Genomic DNA, 18,717 nt, shown 5'->3' on the forward strand with positions numbered 1-18,717 from the left:
GTGTTTTTAAAACAAAAAAACAGGCAATTGGGAGTTAAGTTTTTAATAACTATACAGCAAAAACATCTGCAGTTGTGTAACTTAACATTTTGTAATGAACCCTAAAACAAAACATCTAATAGTTTTTACATTACAGTAATGAATCTTATATGATTTGAAATTTGTTTTATTGACTTTCTTCTTTAAAACATCAGTCAACAAAAAAAAATAAAACCTGATAACAGAGAAACATACAGAGCAGTTTGACAACAACAAAAAAGAGGAAAACTGTTGCACTGTGTTGCAAACTTGCTACATCTCCAAATAACGGTGACGGTTATAAAAATAAATTCATTTAAATGCCTTTATATGAAACAACAACCGTGCTGCAATCTTACAATAACCGACTTCATTAAAGACTCAATTTGGCATCATGTACACTCAAATATTTCCTTTTATCTGCATTTAGATGTCTTTAAATACAGTAAGGCTTTAAAACACACAGGCAAAGGCATTTTTTTTAGTGTTCAATACTCTGAAGTGGTTGTTTCCCTCAGAACATCATCTAAAAGTCACAGCAGGCCTTTTCCGGTCTGATCGAAACGTAGCTCAGCATGTGATCGTGTAAAGACCCTCGTTTGCTTTCCGGGTTCAGCTACAATGACAAACTACATTACCCACAAGCAAACGCCGTGAACTGAGCAGCTGAATTATGCTTGGGGGCTTCACATTTCCAACTACAGCTGGTGAAAAGGCCAAACATTTACAAGTAGCAGATAATAAAAGGATGCTGGTTCATCTGCTGGCTGAGAAACTGAAGTTAACGACTGCAAAGACTGGAAAATCTACAAAATATTTCATTAAAATTTTTTTATAGATGCTACGGAAACTCATATTGCTTTCTATTTTGCTCTTCTAAGCTGCAATCCACAGGTTTTCAACTTAAACATGTAGCTTAAACTTTAATTTCTACAAACATTAGTCATTTTATTATGTTAATGCACAAATCTGGAGATCTGCTTCCAAACAGGATCAGTGACACTGATGGGAAACCGACGAGTTATAGTTTCAGCCCAAAAAATGTTACATCTCTCTTGTTTTGACTGTGAAAGACATTTCAAAAAGCAGTGAGGCAGGACAAGTCAGAAATCTAAGAGTATTTTTATGCAGCTCGTCTTCCTTTCAGTCTTGTTGGGATTATAATTCATCCCGATTCATCATTTCGCCTGAACCCGTCCAAACAGGATTTTCTTGTAAAGCATCATGCACAGGTTTAACTTGGATCTCCACCAGGAGATTTCCAGCTTTTTTGAAGATGCTTTTTATTCTAAATGTTTGTAAATTTCCGAGGAGACGAAGAGCGGAAAGCCGGTAAATACAACTTGAAGCACAGCAGTTCTCCGCAAGGCAATACGCAAAACGAAAACAAGCAATAGCATGCTAAATTTTACTCAAAACACAGACCTACATTTACTAAAATCACAGCACTTTGCAGCTTTTTCCAGAGCTGTTGTGGCCTCTACATTTATTGGCAGCCCATGTAAAGGTATGGAAGGAGATTTAATATTTTTTTAACAGTTGAAGTATTAAAAAATACATTTCAAACTTCAGTTTGAGTACATTTATCCATTCAATCCTGTAAGTAATTGAAATAATACTGCTTGTGCCATTGTTATAGACAAACCTAACAAATCCAGATGTTTACTTTTCTTCTTTAAAACTGGAAAAAAGTAAAGTGAAGATTTCCTGCTTCCTGTTCTCTGAAAAACGGGAAACACAAGAGAACATGCAGTTTAATTATAAGGTAGACGTGTAAAAAGTTAGGAAATGGTGATCAAACAGAATCCATCTCGTCTAAACTTGAGCATATCTATGATTAACGGAATAATTAGAAAATTTAAAACAACTCTGTCAATGCTGACAGGTTAAATGGATCTCAGAAACTAAAGCCAACATCGACATTAAGCTAAAGCAGAAAGATTATTTTATTTTACACATGTATCTTTACTGGGTATGCCAATAAATATGGAGGTTTTTATGCTTAAAAAAAAAAGCATAAGTTTTGTGTTTAACGTGTTAAAACATGCCGTAATATGAAGGATAATAACTTAAACCAATCACTGGAGTTATTGCTTCAGCTTTAGGATGGTTGCTTCCATAGTTTACATATAAAGCAATCCGAATCTCATCACGCATGATTTGTTCTACCTTTACGGCTTTTATGCAGGAAAATAAGCATAAAAACACAATCCTGAACAAATCCACCCACTGAGCAAGGCTGCAACATTCTCACTTCAAAAATAATGTAAACCAGTGACAACCTGCAGTGTTGCATTAAGGCAATAAATAGAGATATCTTCAAAACTATCAGATGTGCCGCCTGCTAAAGGACCGTTCTAAGGCAAAAATCACCTGCAGCATTCAGGAGGAGATTATCGCAAAGACACTGAAACAGCAAAGTAAGTAAGAGGATGGCGGGATTGTTTACAGGAAGACGAATCCAGGAGTCGATACCCGGATCATGCTGGTCATCAGTTCACATGATTTACTCTGAGAAAGGAGGAAAGGATCCGACACGCAGCAACGAACAGAGCTCCGAGTGCTTCCCATCTTTCATTTGATTTTTGTTCCCGGTGCTGCTTCATGGTGGCGGCAAATCTCAATCTCATTCAGCACCAAAAGGGAAACAACAACAAAAAAAACAACAGAAAGTTACATTACAGAAACTAAAAGCGTACAACAGAACACCGGAGAAGATAAAACTTCAAGAAATATCCACCATTCAGGATGGAAACGACACAAAGAGACGCTTTAAAATGAGTCCATGTCCAGGTCACCGGCGGTTTCACACGATGTACTGGTAGACGTCGGCCTTGCCGTGGTCCGGCGTCGCAAACGGGCTGAGCCAGGCTATCGAGAAGGGGTGGCCGAACACCACCTTCATGTTCATCCATTTGGACCTCTTGGCCCATCTTCTCTCCTCCTTCTTTAGCTGTTCGATGCCCTGCAGAGGAAAAATTTGAATTATGAATAACAAAAGAGCAGGGAAATTAATCATGTTTTCATTCTTTTGTTTTCCTCCCATAGGCTGTAGGTGACTCACTGAAAAACACACTGAACTGCAGGCTCCATTACCCTGAAATTGGCTGAGACAGATGATCTTTGTAGTGAATATTACGGCGCTGTGAGTCACGCTCGTGGGTGGAAAGAGCAGAAAATGTACTGGAGTCGGCCTTGCAGGGGGCTGCAAGTGGGTTACCTGGTTCCGCTGCGTTTCTTGGGTTTTTTTTTGTGGTAAATTATGAAAACTAAATATAAGCTGAAGGGGCCCAACGTCACAAGATAATCTGCGGCTCTACATACAAGATGAGGCAACGAAAGAAGAAGTGTGTGTGTGGGGAGAAAAAGGTCGACTGTGTTTAATCTCCACACCAATGAAAAACAGTTTATAAATATATCTGACATTTATAAACACAATGCAAGAACAGAAATAAACTGAACGACTCGTCTATAAAACCTGGAATTAACAGTATCTATCCATCATTGATTATTAATGATCCATCTTCATCATTCATCCATTGTGGTTAAAACTGACGGCGCTGCACCTTAAACTCCTTGATCATTTTTTTTTTTCCAGTGGGATTAAAGTGGATTAGCAGGAAGTCGCTCACCGTCTCGTCACTACAGATGGAGTGAACCTGAGTCCCAAACATGACCGCAGTGAAGATGAGGAAGAGCAGACCCTCGAAGCAGAGGAGGATGAGGAGGATGACTGTAGCTGGTGGAGAAAAGTTACTGCACTCTGGGAGAGGAAGGAAAATAAGAGTTTTTATTACCTTAAAGCCAGTCGTACATCTCAGTAGAACTTAAGTTTTTCTCTTTAAAAAATGTTTTTTTCCGTTTGAGCTGAAAACCCAGAATATCAGACTGAATTATAGCTCAGGGAAACAAAAGCTACAAACTTTCCTTCCTAGTTAAGAGGTAAATTTTCTAATAATTAGAAAATTAAACTTCTACTATTTTTTCTACAACTCTAAGTTCAGCAGTTTCCTCATTTCTTTAAGAAAGACAAGTGAACAAGTAACATATTGATCAACCTCAAAAACTGAGATTAGATCAGATTAGGGGCATCATTTATCATTTATAAGAATTTTGATTTATTGCTGTGACAATAAATTTCAATTAATGATGTTTAAAATGCCTCAAAACCGTCTGTATTGTCGGGATTGGTAGCGTTATCATTTTACAAATCACACTTTTTTATATAAACTGTGTCAAAAAGAAGTGGATTAAAATTTAAATTTTAATTATTTGAGTCAGAGTCATACAGTTACCTAAAAAAGAAATAATAAATAGTTGCCCCTTTCATCACCATCAGGATAGTACGGCAAAATAATATTGTGATAAAATTTAAGTCCATATCGTCCACTCCTGGATCAGATTAGGAAATGTTTTGTGAAAAAGACGTTTTTCTGCTTCAACCTTGTGAAAAGTTACAGGAGAAAACTATTTAAACATTTTTTTACCCCCAGATTTAATGCACTCAAATCAAAGTTTGAAGTTTTTTTTTAGATCTTTATGCTGCTAATAAAAAAGGACGACTTTATTTTAAGGTTTTTTCCACGTTTAACTCAGGATAAAATAGATTTTAAGCAGAGGAAAGGGGATGGTTTTCTCATTCAGATACTTACTTGCCCAGTCTTCATCAAAGCAGAAAACAAAGTGGAAGGCCGCCATGATTAACGCGTGTAAGGAAATTAGTGCAATGTACATCTGAAAAACAAACAGATTTAATGTAAATTAGGTTAAGTGGATCATTAAATATATATATTTTTTAGCTAAAAGACTCACTGTAAAGAGCACAAAGTATTTCTGGTTGTTCTCTCCGACACAGTTGTTGACCCAGGGACAGTGGTGGTCCATCTTTTTGATGCAGCGTTTACACACACTGAGGAGACAAGCAGTGAGGAGGCTGTGAAACGCATCATTCTGAAGGTAAAACACCTTTACAGGACATGCAAACACAATCATGCAGGTAAAGAGAAATAACCTAATGAATGTGGGACATAGTAAGTTTATTATTTATGTGATGCTACTGCCTTACATGTGTGACGGATCCTGATTCTTACATAAAAAAAAAGCAAAAATGTTTGACTTTTTCCAATCAGTTGTTTGCACAAAGTTCCCTAGCAGAGGAAAACATCATTAGAGGAAAATGTGTTTCCTGAAAATAGCCACAAAAATGACAGCCATTAATAAGCCTGTCGCAATAATCAATTAATTGCATGATAAATTAAAAGGAGCTTGATCATTTCCATTGTGATGATGAATATTTTATGAAGAGCAATTTTGTTTACAGAGACATTGTACTTAATTTTATTTATGCTTTCGGTTGTTTTGTTTTTTTCTTTGATTGCCGTTTTTTTATTTTGAATATTTCAAATGACTTCCAGTTTTTCAGTGCTGAGAGGGCAAACTTGCATTATTATGCCGTTATGAACATAATACTTCAAAATACATTAAATATAATTTATCACAATAATTACTGGGACATTTTATCATCTGGCTACATTATTGTGACAAGTCGTGCCATTAACTCCCATTTTGAAGCACTAAAGCACCGACTGAAATTCAATTACTCTGGTGTATTTGCACTTTTCACGCCTGGATTTCCCGGAGAAACACAAACGGCCACAAAGGGAATCCACTTTATCAAGCTGCAGAGTCTGCAGGGAATCGTTGCACAAGCAGCCTTAACAAAAGTAAAGCAGACAAACAGATGGGAGATGCAGGAGACGTGGTGCAGGGACAAACACACTGGAGGAGAAGAGAGATCCCAGTGGGATGATAGCAGCAGATTTCTGCTGCCCTGCTCTACCTGCAGTGGTGCGCTCTGTCAGGCTTGATGCTGCAGCACTTTGGACACTTGTACACAACCTGCCCCGGTTTGAGCTGCAGGCTTTCGATGAATTCTTTGGTTGCATTTCCTTTGGGCACGGCTCCCTGCGAGACAGGAGAGGAAATGAAAAACAAAAAGCAGTTTAGCTGAATTATCCATGAAAGTTTCTCCTTTGTAAACATAAACTACCTCTAGAAATATGTTCTATAAAAACCGACTACAACTTTTTTTTCTCCCGAGTGTCTGCGATGAATTAAACTGCTTCTAGAGAAGCAGAAGAAAAAAAGTCTAATCCTTTGTAGGAGTCAGATAAACTAAAACAGTCATGGAAAAAAAATTACATAGCCAGATTATTTATCTAAATAGAGTGATGGGTAATCCAAAGGTTTTCATAGATTCTTCAAACTATAAATCTGACATTTCCAGAAGGAGACTTAATAGTTTTGAAAGGATTTTTTCTTAGAAATTAGAACAAAAGCTGGTTTTCCTTTATTAAAAACAATTTATACAAAAATTGTGATATTGACTTGGTGACATGGAGAGGTTTGAGGGTCCAGATCGTAATAAGTCAATAAAAATACAGTAATAATAACATTTACTTCAATCATCTCTTCTGTTATTTGCACAATGGAGCATTATGGAAAATATGATAATTGTTGTGTAAGTGCTGAATATAGTCATAATTTTATCAGAAAAAGACCAAAAAAACATCTTAAAATTATGAGAAAAATGTTTAAATGAGAAAAAAAAGTGTAGTTTTTATCAGGATCTTTTTCAAAATAAACAGTTTGTGAAACTGTTTCAAAGTCCTGCTTCTAATCATAATTTCATACTGATGTGTTTTATCTATAAAACTTATAGCAAAGTATAATTTCACAAGATGCTCAACATTACTCATTTTAATTATTTTTTGTGTTCGAGTTTTTATAAAATTATAACTTTATTCTGATCATTTTAAACATTTATGCTTTTAATAAAAAATAAAAAGTCTTAGCCTGGCCTTAATATTCCATTATACTGTAGTTGATCTGAATTCAAAGTCCAGAAACTGTAAAACAGGCTTGTCAGTAAAACAGGCTCTGCTTTAGTCATGATGACATCATTCTGAACTATAGAAACCAAGGAAATGCATTGGTGGAAGAAAAAAAAAAAAAGAAAGGATCACATTGATTTATCACCCAGTCCTGGTCTGTGTAACACCACATGACCAATATCTTCTTAATTTAATATTTAAAAGAAGAAATACTTCATATCTGGATGATTTAGATAAAACCAAAGAAATCCTTACTGATTAACGGCAGTAGAGAACAGCTACACTGTTCAGTTACAAGGTTTGATGGACATTAAATTGTCCCAGAAGTTATTGCAATAAACAATAAACAATTCTAGTAATATAATGGTATTCCCAAAGATCAATAAACTTTAAATTCTAATGAATATTCATCACTGGGACTGGAAAACGTTTTAAAATTTCTAAAATAAACTAAAAAAACAACAGAAAGAATAAATAAAATGAATTATGAAGTCTTGGTAAACAAAACTGTCCTTCAAATAAAGGAATAGTTGAGACCAAAGAACCAGAACAAAAACTTCTGTCATCAAGAGAGAGAGAGAAAAGAAGAGAAAAGAAGAGAAAAACGATAAATCATGCAAATGGAAATTATTGAGTTAATTTTAATTTATCATGTGATGCATGATAAATGCAAATTTTACAGGTTTGCATACTTCTTCTAACTGAGAATACATACATGTCTAAATGAATATTGTGGTTATGGAGTGTTTTTATGGGTTTAAAGTGGTTGGACTGACCGGGTCCGTGCACATCGCCCTGGCGTGAGAAGCGAGAGCGAGGAAGGCGAGGCCATTGAAGAGCAGCCCGTTGAAGAAGCTGTAGGCCACGTTTTTGGCTGGCAGCAGCAGGACGAACACCACCACAAACTCCGCGTAGAAGACCAGGAGCCAGGTGATGATGCCGCACACGATGCCGCAGCTGTCGCGAATAAACCACATGGTGCCGGAGCTGCTGCGGGGAGGAGGAGGGGCGCAGTGCTCGGGCTTCAGGTAGCCGGCTTGCCGCTCGATGTCTCTGTTGCGGTGCGCCGGGCTCTTCATCCTACAGCGCCCGTCGCTCCAGTCTCATGCTGCCAGGAGGCAGAAGGAGAACAGAGGCAGGGATGGAGAAGAGGAAAGAGGCAGTTAGATGAGAGCTAAAGGTATGAAATAGCTGCTGTTCAAGTTTCAGACAACGTTTATGTCAAAATTCAGTTCTTTTCTATGCAGATTTCAGGAGTTCTCTGCAGTTTTTAATGGAAACATTCACACTGCGAAAACATAAAATCTCACCAAGTATTTTTTGTTTCGTTTCTAGTGCAAATATCTTAGCACACTTGAAATAAGACAAACTTAAAATGAAAAAGTAGTAGTTCAATTGATTATTTCACTAAAAACATGAACACTTCCTTGTTATAAGTGAAATAGTCTGCCAGTGAAACTAGAACTTTTTCATCAATATTAAGGAATTATTTACTTAAAACAAGCTCCCCTTTCTTGCTGAAAAGTTATTTGTAAATTAAAGTCTCATTTTAAGTGTACTAAGATATTTGCACTAGAAACTCGACCAAAAATAGCTAATAAGATTTTGTGTTTTTGCAGTGCACTGTGTTTACGCCTCCACAATTGTCAAGTTTTTAATCCAGAACCTGAACAAAATGCCCACTACTTGTGGGTGCAATTGCTGAGAAAATAAAATGCTGTCTTTCTTTCACTATTCCAGGCAATTTGGAAACAACTTTCTCAGTAATTGAATATTGTGAGAAAAACAAATCGATGTTTGGTTTACCAGAAACAAGCGTTTCCTTAATAATAATATAAATTATTTACAATAACAAGGCTTTAAAAATGTTAAAATTAAGACTGGGAGAAAACACCCTAAAACTAAAGGCACTGAACCGATTGGTCAACCAGGACATATTCATAACAAACACCAAAGTCAATATTTTCTTGAGTTCTCCCAATGAAATGCTACTTTAACAATAGAGGGCACCTTCAGTGAGCCTCATCCCTCTAGTTGAGCTGTGTGGACCAAAAGCTAAAACTGCTGGCAGCATATTCAGATACTCATCAATAATTTATGGGCATGTTTGACAGCCTGTTGCTGTAACGTGGCGACAGGATGGATGGTGGGATGACGGCACCTAATGAGGACAGAGCTCAACAACACACAGTTCCTTCATGTGGTTTCACCTGAACCTCATCTGGAGGCCAAAAACAACGGTTTGGTGACCGAACCTGTCAGTCCAGGTCTTATTGAACAGTCACTGTGACATTCAGCATGTTTTATTCATCACTTGGAGATTTTTTTTTTGCCTTCTAGAGCAACTAAGAAAACCTGTGAAACTAGAAAATCAGCAGCATAAGAAAAGGAACACTGGGAATATATTAGGGTGATTATAGATTCATGTTGACTAAAGATTAAATACAAGTGCATGTAAAGGAATTAGAAAATAAAGGAGAAGTTTATTTATTTCAGTGACTGAATTAAACATTTAAAAATCATCTATCAAAGTGTTTATTTCTCACATCTAGTGAAAGCCCAGAATTCAGTTTTGAATATTACAAAAATCCAATCAATTTATTTTTGATGCTCCTGTGGGCTTACTGGAAAATATGCAAGCGTGATTTTTGCATAAACTGCTTCATCAGTGCAGAGTTTGGAATAATCACACTGTATGCTTGGATGAACAAATGAATAGATAGATGACTGAGTGAATACTTGAATGGAATATGATCAAATAGATGGTAGGATGAACAGGTAGCAGCGTAAACAAATGGATGGATGGATGGACTAAACTTTAAACCAATTAAACTTTTAGAAAAATGAATATGAGGAAAAGCATAGAAATACATTTTCTCCATTTTTATTCAGACCTGAAACTGTCCTCTTATGCTATCCAGATCTAATATTAATAAAAATTTATATTATGGAGGTAAAATGAAATAAAATACAAATAATTATAAAATAAAGACATATTATTAAATATAATGTTATCTGTCCAAACAACTGCTGCAGTAATTATTTTCAAAAGACTAAAATACTAAAGACTAAAATTAACAATATTACACCTGAACGTCACTGAGTGAAACTCAGTTCTTTTTTTCAGCTGAACTAAATGTTTGAATGACAACTTGAACAGATAATATCAGATCTTGTGAAAGCGGTTGATTTATTTCCAGAAAGATTTAAAGATAGAACTTCAACCAGGAAGTTAACTCCGACAACTGGAGCAGAGCAGGAATCAGGTTTTCCAACAGTTTATAGCCGGAATCCAGTTCAATTAGGATGTTTTTAAGTGCTTTTTCCTCTAGCTGAACAACTCACCTCTCGGTTTTTCTGATTCCGTCCGTGTTTTCTTGTAGTTTTTCGCTTCTTTCAAGGTTTCGGAGAGTGAAACGACGCCAACCCGGGGTCTGCACTCCGCTCCGCCGCGGCGTTTGCTAGCTCACTCCAAGCTAACCTCTCCGATGTCCGCGCCGCCGCTCCCGTCCTCACAGCCGCCTCTGTCTCACGCTGCTGCTTGTTTCTTAATTTGTTATATCAATAAAAAATAAACGCTATTGAAACTCGGCTCGGCTCCGGAGCTTCCCTACTCGGTAACATCCAGGGAGCTCTGCGGGGAAATGAAGGCAACAAATCGGATCCATCCAACCAGGAAGTCTGGTGCCCTCTTCGCCTGAAAAAGGGCGTGTGTGCCCTGAGCGTGGACTGTCAGGTTTCTGTCAGATTCTCAATGCAGGCCAGTTGACCAATCAAATCAAGAGAAGTTTGCGACTGTATTAGCTTTGAGGTTGTTAATGTATTTTTCCAATAGGGAATAAAACAGCTTGGTCGCCATCCAAATAAAAATTCCAAATATTTTTTAGCATTTTTTTTTTTTTTTTTTTTTTTTTTTTTACCATACTTAAAATCAAAATCCAATATGGCTGCTGCATGATTACAGTACACAAGTACAGTAATATTAGAATTAATCACACTTCTTATTTAACTTTTTAATTAATTTGAATAATAATAATCTGAATTTGACTACATTGTTTGATAACTAGGATCAACAGGTGCATAGTGAGCACCAATATTAATATCCTTAAGAATGCTAAAGTAAGGTTTTGACTTTCTCAGAAGAATATCTACTATTAAGGAAGGAAAGTTATTTGGTTAGCTTAAGTTTTGGAAACAGCATGGCTCTGCTTTCCTCCTGTTCGCCGGGTCTCGAGCAGATGTCGTCACGGCCGGCAAGAAACGGCGATGCACAATGACGTCACAGAAATGCAGAGTTTAATTCAATAGAAAACACCGTATGAATTTAACAAGAAACTTCAGAGTACACAGAAGTACATTCTTTACCTGAGACAAAAGAATTAAAAGAAAAAGAACAAAGGCGCCTTTGGAGACAGCTGATGCTTAAAAGCAAAACAGGGCAGTTGTCTGAATTCTTATTATTGAGCATTCCCTTTTCTAGTGAAGGCGTTTCTCTTTGTTAATATATGCAAATAGGGCGTACCTCTGTTTTGACCAACCAAGAGCTACCTTGGAAAAAACTTAGACCTTCCCCTGAGTTTTAATGACAAATATCAAGAGTCATTCTAGTTATTAAAATTATAAGTTATTTTCACAAAACCTATCTTACTCCTCTGCAGTCAGCTTCTCCAAAGATTTGAATCTTTACCTTATCACAAACAATAATGAGATAGAAGTCTTTTTCATCCTGTAAAACATAACATTCAAACCATTCCCTTTTGATTCCGATATTGTCATAGTTAGTACATTTTCAAATACAGTCCATTTAACTAGATTAGTACTTGTAACTTGGGTAATATATTTTAATCTAACACACTATTGCTATTAATATTAAGAAGGTGTATCAGAAATTAAACCTCAGTGTTTCCAAGATTCCTAAGTTGTGATCAACTCCAGATGCAACTCTGAGCTCCTGAGAAACCCCCGACCTCTGACCTGCGAGCCGGGGAAGATATTCTTTATGGCCTCCTAATTTAAAACCTTTCAAGAGCTTTGTGTTTTATGGCTGATCTAAGTTACAGCCTTGCCAGAAGAATGTTTATCTGTGAACTCCTGCTTGCATCTGCTTTTGTCCAAAGGAATGTTGGTCTACTTAAACACACATGGCATTAGCTTAACTATATTAAACCATCAAAAATAGCCATGATTCCTTAACACTACATGTGCACAATTACTGCTATCGTTGTGGTGAATTCTAGTGCAACTACATTAAAAACACAGTTTTCCAACTCACTTTCTCATGTTCATCAGTTCAAGTGTGAATTATAGACAAAAAAGCTTTCCAATAAACATTTCTGAAATTTTAAAAAGTAAAGTCAGTCAACTTTATTTGTATTGCACATTTCAGCAACAAGCAGTTCAAAGTGCTTTATACCATAACTACACAAGATAGTAACTAATTATGCAACAACCAACAAACATTCAACTAAATGCCATCATAAAAATATCAAGCAAATATTCATCAGATGTGTTGATCAATATTTCACTTACAACTAATCAAAGCCAAATTTGAATATATGGGTTTTTAGTCTTGATTTAAAGGAACTCAGTATTTCAGATGTTTTGCAGTTTTGCAGTTTTAACAAATACGGGAAAAAAAACATTTTTATTTTACAAAAGTTACATACTGTAGCTTCAACGCCTGATGGAGCATTGTCTTGCATAACAATCATTGTCTTTTGGAAAGAGACAGACTTCTTCCTGTACCACTCCTTGAAGAAAATGTCTTCTAAAACCCATCAGCAGATTTCGGAGCTGATTTAGAGCCGAAAATTATCTTTATTTATACCATTTCATTTTATGCAGGATTTATAAAGGATACAAAATACAGTTGATGTTATAAGAATTAGAGGAATAAACACAAGGAAGGAAAAAGGTTAAGAACTGGTCATAGTTCTTTGAATGCACTTCTACTTAAGATGCTGTAATACAACATAAACTATGGAACATGGCTTTATTAGTTTCAGGAAATATGTGTCACAAAGAAAATAATTGAGTATAGAACTCGGTTTTATTAAGAAACTGAAAATTGAAAATGTAGTTGCTTCAGTTAAATAGCAATGAAGGGAAAAGAATTTCATTTTTGAAAAATACTGGGCTCAGGAGAATTTAAGGAAATGTAATGCGTAGTAAAATCCGAGAGATGGCAGCAGTGCAACATCGATTGACGCCAGCTGCCGTTAAAAACTGTAGAAGAAGAAGGAAAAAGCAGCGAAGAAGAGTAAAAAAAACAATATGGCAACAGTACAAGTCAGCGAGGCTGAGAAAGTTTACATCCTACACGGAATACGGGTAAGATTTCACCTCTTCTCGTCACCGTGAAGGTGAACTGTTGTGTTAAGAGGTAAATAGTTTGTTCGCCATCGCGGGTGCGTGTTTTTAAACGCTTTCTGCGGTGCTGATCAGGATGATTTACGGGTGGATGGAAGAGGCTGCGAGGACTACAGACACATGGAGGTAGAAACAGATGTGGTGTCCAACACTGATGGATCCGCTAAAGTAACTCTGGTAAAGATAAGTTTCATCTTCTCATTTTGTATGTAAACAACTCAAATAAAACACAAGCGTCAGATTAGAGCGAATTACACCAAATGTCAGTTTGTAAGAAAATCTGGTCCACTATTTTTCATTCTACAGTCATTTAGTCACTTTCGGGTCCAGCTGCTCCATGAAGTCTAATTTAACGCTAATTGTGGTTCAGTTTGTTCCACATGTGTCTCTGATCGTCTCCCATTGATCCTCTCAGGGACACACTGCAGTTCTGGTTGGGATCAAGGCTGAGATCGGAAAACCGAGGCCGATGATTGCAAACCAGGGATATTTGGAGTTCTTCGTCGACTGGTGGGTTGTGGTGTTTATACCGAATTTGATTTCTGATTTTAATAGATTTTTTTTTTCCCCTTAATAAAAATGACAAAATATTTTTCCTTTGGTGAGTTTACCTGAATTCAAAGTCGAAATAAATAAAAACTGTAAAACGCTCTTATCAAAGAAGATGGTCGTTTTTGGGCGGGTTAATATCACTCAGAGGAAAAAATTAGTAAATTTGCTATATTTAAAAATTGATACAATTCTGGTTTATCTTCAGCCAGTTCTCAAGCCTTTAAGTGACTATTTTAATGTCAATATGGTCTTAAAATCACATAGAGCTGCAGTCCGTGACTGCTGGTCCTGTCATATTATTATGTCATATTTCAAGAACATTAAACAACATTTTTGAGCATATAATTATAATCTAGTATAAATGATGATTTATTAAAAATGTAGCACTGACCGCTATCACCTGTTTTCTCTGGTTCATGTGCGGTACAATAATATTGAAAGCCTTGTTTTAAAACTATCCACTAGAGGGCGGTGTTGTGCTATCTTACATTTTTGGCAATAGATTAGAGCGGAATTTCACAAAAACGTGAATCACCCTCAGCTCTGTCATATCTATAAAAAAATAAATAAAAGCCCTCAATGGGATATCTTGGTATGCCTCCAGTCCACCATGTTGTTCTTCCCTCTGTCAATCATCAGCTCAGCCAATGCAACCCCAGAGTTTGAGGGCAGAGGAGGTGAAGAGCTGGGGACGGAGCTGAGTAACACCCTCTACAAAGTCTTCAACAACCAGCACAGCTTGGATCTGAAGAGCCTCTGCATAAGTCCTGGAGAGCACTGCTGGGTGCTTTATGTGGATGTGTTGGTGAGTTCAAGGCCCCGGGGTCACCTGGCTTAAGAAGGAAGTACCTTCAACATGAAACTGTCACTATGTTGTGACAATTTGGTGTGAGGCAGATAATCTGTCTCATTAGCACAGACATGATAGGCAGCCTCCTCCTGACTCTGGTTGTTTTTGACTGGGAGTGGTGCATTTCTGCAGACAGCAATAGTAACTCAGGGAGAAGGCAGAACAGCTTGATCTTTTCAGATTATCTGTCTCATATTAAATTGTGACAACATGATGACCGTTTTCACAAATATGGAGCTAAAATATTTGTTGATGGGAGAGGAAAATATTAGTTTGCCTTTCCACCTTTAATTCCTATGATGTTCAGGATCCAATGACTATTATTATCCCCACTCATAACCACAGGCACTCAGCTGTGTGTGTATGGAGGAATTTAAAGGTGCCTAAACTCATGGAATATATAAAGAAATGATACAAATTCCTTCTGCTCATAGCCAAAACGGGAAGAGATTTAATGCACATCTGCAGAACCAAAACATCACATTTACAGGAATCCAAAATCTCTTGACTTCTGCTTCTGACATCAGCTTTTTATAGACTCCCAGCTCTACTGGTATGTATTGGGAAGCTTCGACCAACAGTGTTACTCCCCTTCATTTGCGTAGCAATTCTGGCTCCGTGTTACACTGGATGTGTATTTGGAAGTACTGAGAATTGGGAGTTGACCTCCTGGAATCAAATCTGCTCCATCAGAAGTCATTAGTCAAGTTGTTTATTCCTTATCAGAGATTCTTTCCCAAGTCTTGGGCTCCGGCCCGATTCCTTTGCAGGTAAGCAGGGGAAAAGTCGGGTGCCAGAATGTTCGTGCACAACAGCTTAAAACTAACATCTTTCCTGTCTTAAGTGATTGCTGTTCCACATCTCTCCAAATCTGAATTCCTTCCTGACTTCTAGGTCAGATTAGTTGATGAGTTCAAGGCCCCCAGTCCATTTGACACAGTACATTTCTTTTAGGTTAAAACATATCTTAGTGCGAACCAACCAAACATAATTTTTAACTATTAATATAATTATATTCCTCTACATGTGGAGGTTGGTACTGCTGGATCTAGTTGTTAACACTTGGACACACACACCACCTCCAGATCCTTCCCAACAATAAAATATGAAATTTCCTGTTTGACTTTGTGTTTTCTGTTTAAAACGCCTTTCATTTGATCCAAATGGATAAACTCTAACATTATTGAGTTCCCTCCTCAGCTTCTTCAGTGTGATGGGAATTTGTACGACGCCATCTCAGTAGCGATCAAAGCTGCTCTCTTCAACACTAAGTGAGTTTGTTTAGTTCGTATTACTCCATTAACTTTGATCTAAACTGATTTCCTCTACAAACAAAGAACTAAAAAAACCGAAGTTGGAAAAATGAGCCATGTTCTGGTTTCCTCACCGACAGAATTCCCAAAGTTCACATCTCATCCGATGAAGAAGGAGGGAAGGAGATCGAGCTCTCTGACGACCCGTATGACTGCATGAGACTCGATGTGGAAAACGTTCCCTGCATAGTGACTTTATGCAAGGTGAGCTCCCAGCTGACGTGTTCAGACAGAAACTAGATTTGACATGGATGATTAAGGCCGGCTGGGTTTTTGTGTGCAGATCGGCCACAGACACGTGGTGGATGCCACCCTGCAGGAGAAGGCCTGCTCTGTGGCGAGCCTCATCATCTCCGTCACACACAAAGGAATAATCACCTGCAGCAGGAAGGTGGGGAGAGGCAGCCTGGACCCAGAGAGCATCTGTGAGATGATAGAGGTGACAACTCTGACTTCCTGTTCCTCGATTTTATTCTGCTTTAAACTCACAAAACTATAATCTGACAGGGTAAGACTTTATCTGAAGGGGTAAGACTGACATGACAGTGTCATTAATATGATGTAACACCTGTCAGGAATGTGATTGACTGTTGTCATGAAGTGTCATAAATAATGACACTTTTATTATAAAGTTGACACTTTGAATTGACTTCTAATGCAACTTTGCAATTAAAGGGTAATTATTTACCAAATGGTATTTCATGACAGCAGTTATAAACATTTATGAAGACTCCTTTCTCTTCAAATAAAGTGTTACCTCTTAAAGTTTTAAAGACTTTAGATTGTTTCTCTTGGCATTCTGTATATCAAGTCATTTTACTCAAAGATAAGAAAGCGTTGTAAGAACAAGCTTTCATTTTATATGCGTTCAGGTATCTTTGGAAACCAAGTTTGAGCCAGTCACGCCTTGCATCGTTTCATTTCTCTCTGCAGGCAGGAAAACGAGTAGGAAAAGCTCTCCACCCTCCTCTCATGAAGCTGCTGCAGCAGGAGGAGAGTCTGGGCAATAAGAGACAGAAAGTCGGCTTCCTTGGCTAAAATCACCTTTTTATGATGTTTGTATTTTCATGTTTATGTAATTTTCTACTAAAAATATATTTGTACACTTCTGTTGTCATGGTGCACTTTTATTCTAATGTGTTTTGTGTTATTGAAAAACTAATTTATTAATCATTAAGTTCAAAGGGTAAAACATACACCTTTATAAATACTCATCTATTTAATACTCGTCCAACCTTGCTGAGAGCTGGAGGGAGATTTCTAATCAAACACGTTTGAGTAATTTATCATCACCACCTTAATAAATGCAGAAGTTTTGGGTCTACCATAAACAATGCTCCATACAAAGAAAGTGGACACAAAATTCAAGTGCTTTAGTCATGAGATAAAGGATCAAATGTGTATGTTTTTAATAAACATATTGAAAACAAACAACGTTTGACGTTATTGCGCCCTTTAGTGCGCATGCGGAACACTTTCAGGTCGTTTGACGTTCACACTGGAAAATTACGCTAATTTTCTGAAATTAGAGTAATGCAAGCAACAAGAAGGAGGCAGTTTGTCTCAGGTAGAAGGATAAAGCTGAGACATAACTCCAAAACAAAAGGTTTAACCAAGTCATGCAGTGATCCATGAAGCTTGTAGTTTCACTTTTGTTTGCAGCTTCTCCACAGTGCTGCTGTTTCCCATAAGTATGGGAGAGGAAGGGAATAACAATTCATAAAGTCTAAAAGATACACCATAATAATTATTCATCTATTGCTGAGAAGCAGGGGTTAATTTTTAATTGAACACAGTTGATTAATTAATTATCACCACCTCTATAAAGGCAGGAGTTTTGTGTCTGTCAGAAACAATGCTCCATACAAAGACACAGAACACACAATCCATGTGTTTTATTCATAAAGTAAAGGATCAAATATGCTATTTATGGTATTCTTTAAATGAATTTTCTTAAATTAAGGTGATACAAGCAACAGGAATGAGGGAGTTTGTCCCAGGTGGAAGGATAAAACAGACATAACTCCAAAACAAAAGATTTAACATAATTAACCGAATCACGCAGTGATCCATGAAGCTTGTTGTAGTTTTACTTTTGTTTTCAGTTTCTCCTCAGTGCTGCTATTTCCTATAAATGTGGGAGAGGAGGGGGAGAGCAGCCTGAGTGAACATCTGTAGACTTTGGAGACAAAATTAAAGTGTAACATCAGTATTATTGTTATATGACTCACCTTGATGTATGCAATACGTTATTGTATATATCAGGCTATTACACAGTTTAATCTGGAGAGAACTCACCCTCAAGATTAACGCTGTTATTTATTTTTACTTAATGGAGATTACCTTAGAGTTCACTGCAGCTCCTATTGTTAAGTTTGTAAATATCTTTTTCTTTTATATACTCATTATTATCTTTAAGAATGGAGAGATTTCTGTTCTTTCTTTAAGTATGTGTTTCTTGGAGTGATGTTTTACAGGAAGCAACAAGTATTCTAAAATTGGGAGCAGATACTAGATGGTCTGCAGCAAGAGTGATAACTGACGTGGCAGAATAAACAATGGATGATTAAGGGTCGACGTTTATTAACCAGAGACAGAGGAACTGTATATGAGACCACGGAAACGCAAGACACCTCATTGTTCTGTGGGATCATCAGTTCCTGCATCATTTCTACAGAAGGAAGTAAACAAGAACTCTGAACATTGCACTCTACATGACGGC

General features: G+C 37.1%; 2 protein-coding genes across 2 annotated transcripts; one reads left to right on the plus strand and one right to left on the minus strand.

Moving 5' to 3' along the window:
• Positions 1-27: 27 nt before the first annotated feature.
• Positions 28-10,636, minus strand: zdhhc3 (zinc finger DHHC-type containing 3). The gene is made up of 7 exons (XM_005796427.2): positions 10,257-10,636; positions 7,688-8,019; positions 5,858-5,982; positions 4,831-4,927; positions 4,671-4,752; positions 3,651-3,781; positions 28-2,983 (listed from the first exon to the last, which is right to left on the minus strand). The coding sequence occupies exons 2-7, from the start codon at positions 7,988-7,990 to the stop codon at positions 2,825-2,827; spliced, it is 897 nt and encodes a 298-aa protein (XP_005796484.1). The 5' UTR covers positions 7,991-8,019; positions 10,257-10,636; the 3' UTR covers positions 28-2,824.
• A 2,526-nt stretch (positions 10,637-13,162) lies between these two features.
• Positions 13,163-17,100, plus strand: exosc7 (exosome component 7). Its single transcript, XM_005796426.3, has 8 exons — positions 13,163-13,241; positions 13,356-13,457; positions 13,696-13,790; positions 14,472-14,637; positions 15,883-15,953; positions 16,076-16,199; positions 16,279-16,434; positions 16,929-17,100. The coding sequence occupies exons 1-8, from the start codon at positions 13,185-13,187 to the stop codon at positions 17,031-17,033; spliced, it is 876 nt and encodes a 291-aa protein (XP_005796483.1). The 5' UTR covers positions 13,163-13,184; the 3' UTR covers positions 17,034-17,100.
• The last annotated feature ends 1,617 nt before the right edge of the window (positions 17,101-18,717 follow it).

This window comes from Xiphophorus maculatus, chromosome 13 (genome assembly GCF_002775205.1).
Source record: "Xiphophorus maculatus strain JP 163 A chromosome 13, X_maculatus-5.0-male, whole genome shotgun sequence".
NCBI lineage: Eukaryota > Metazoa > Chordata > Actinopteri > Cyprinodontiformes > Poeciliidae > Xiphophorus > Xiphophorus maculatus.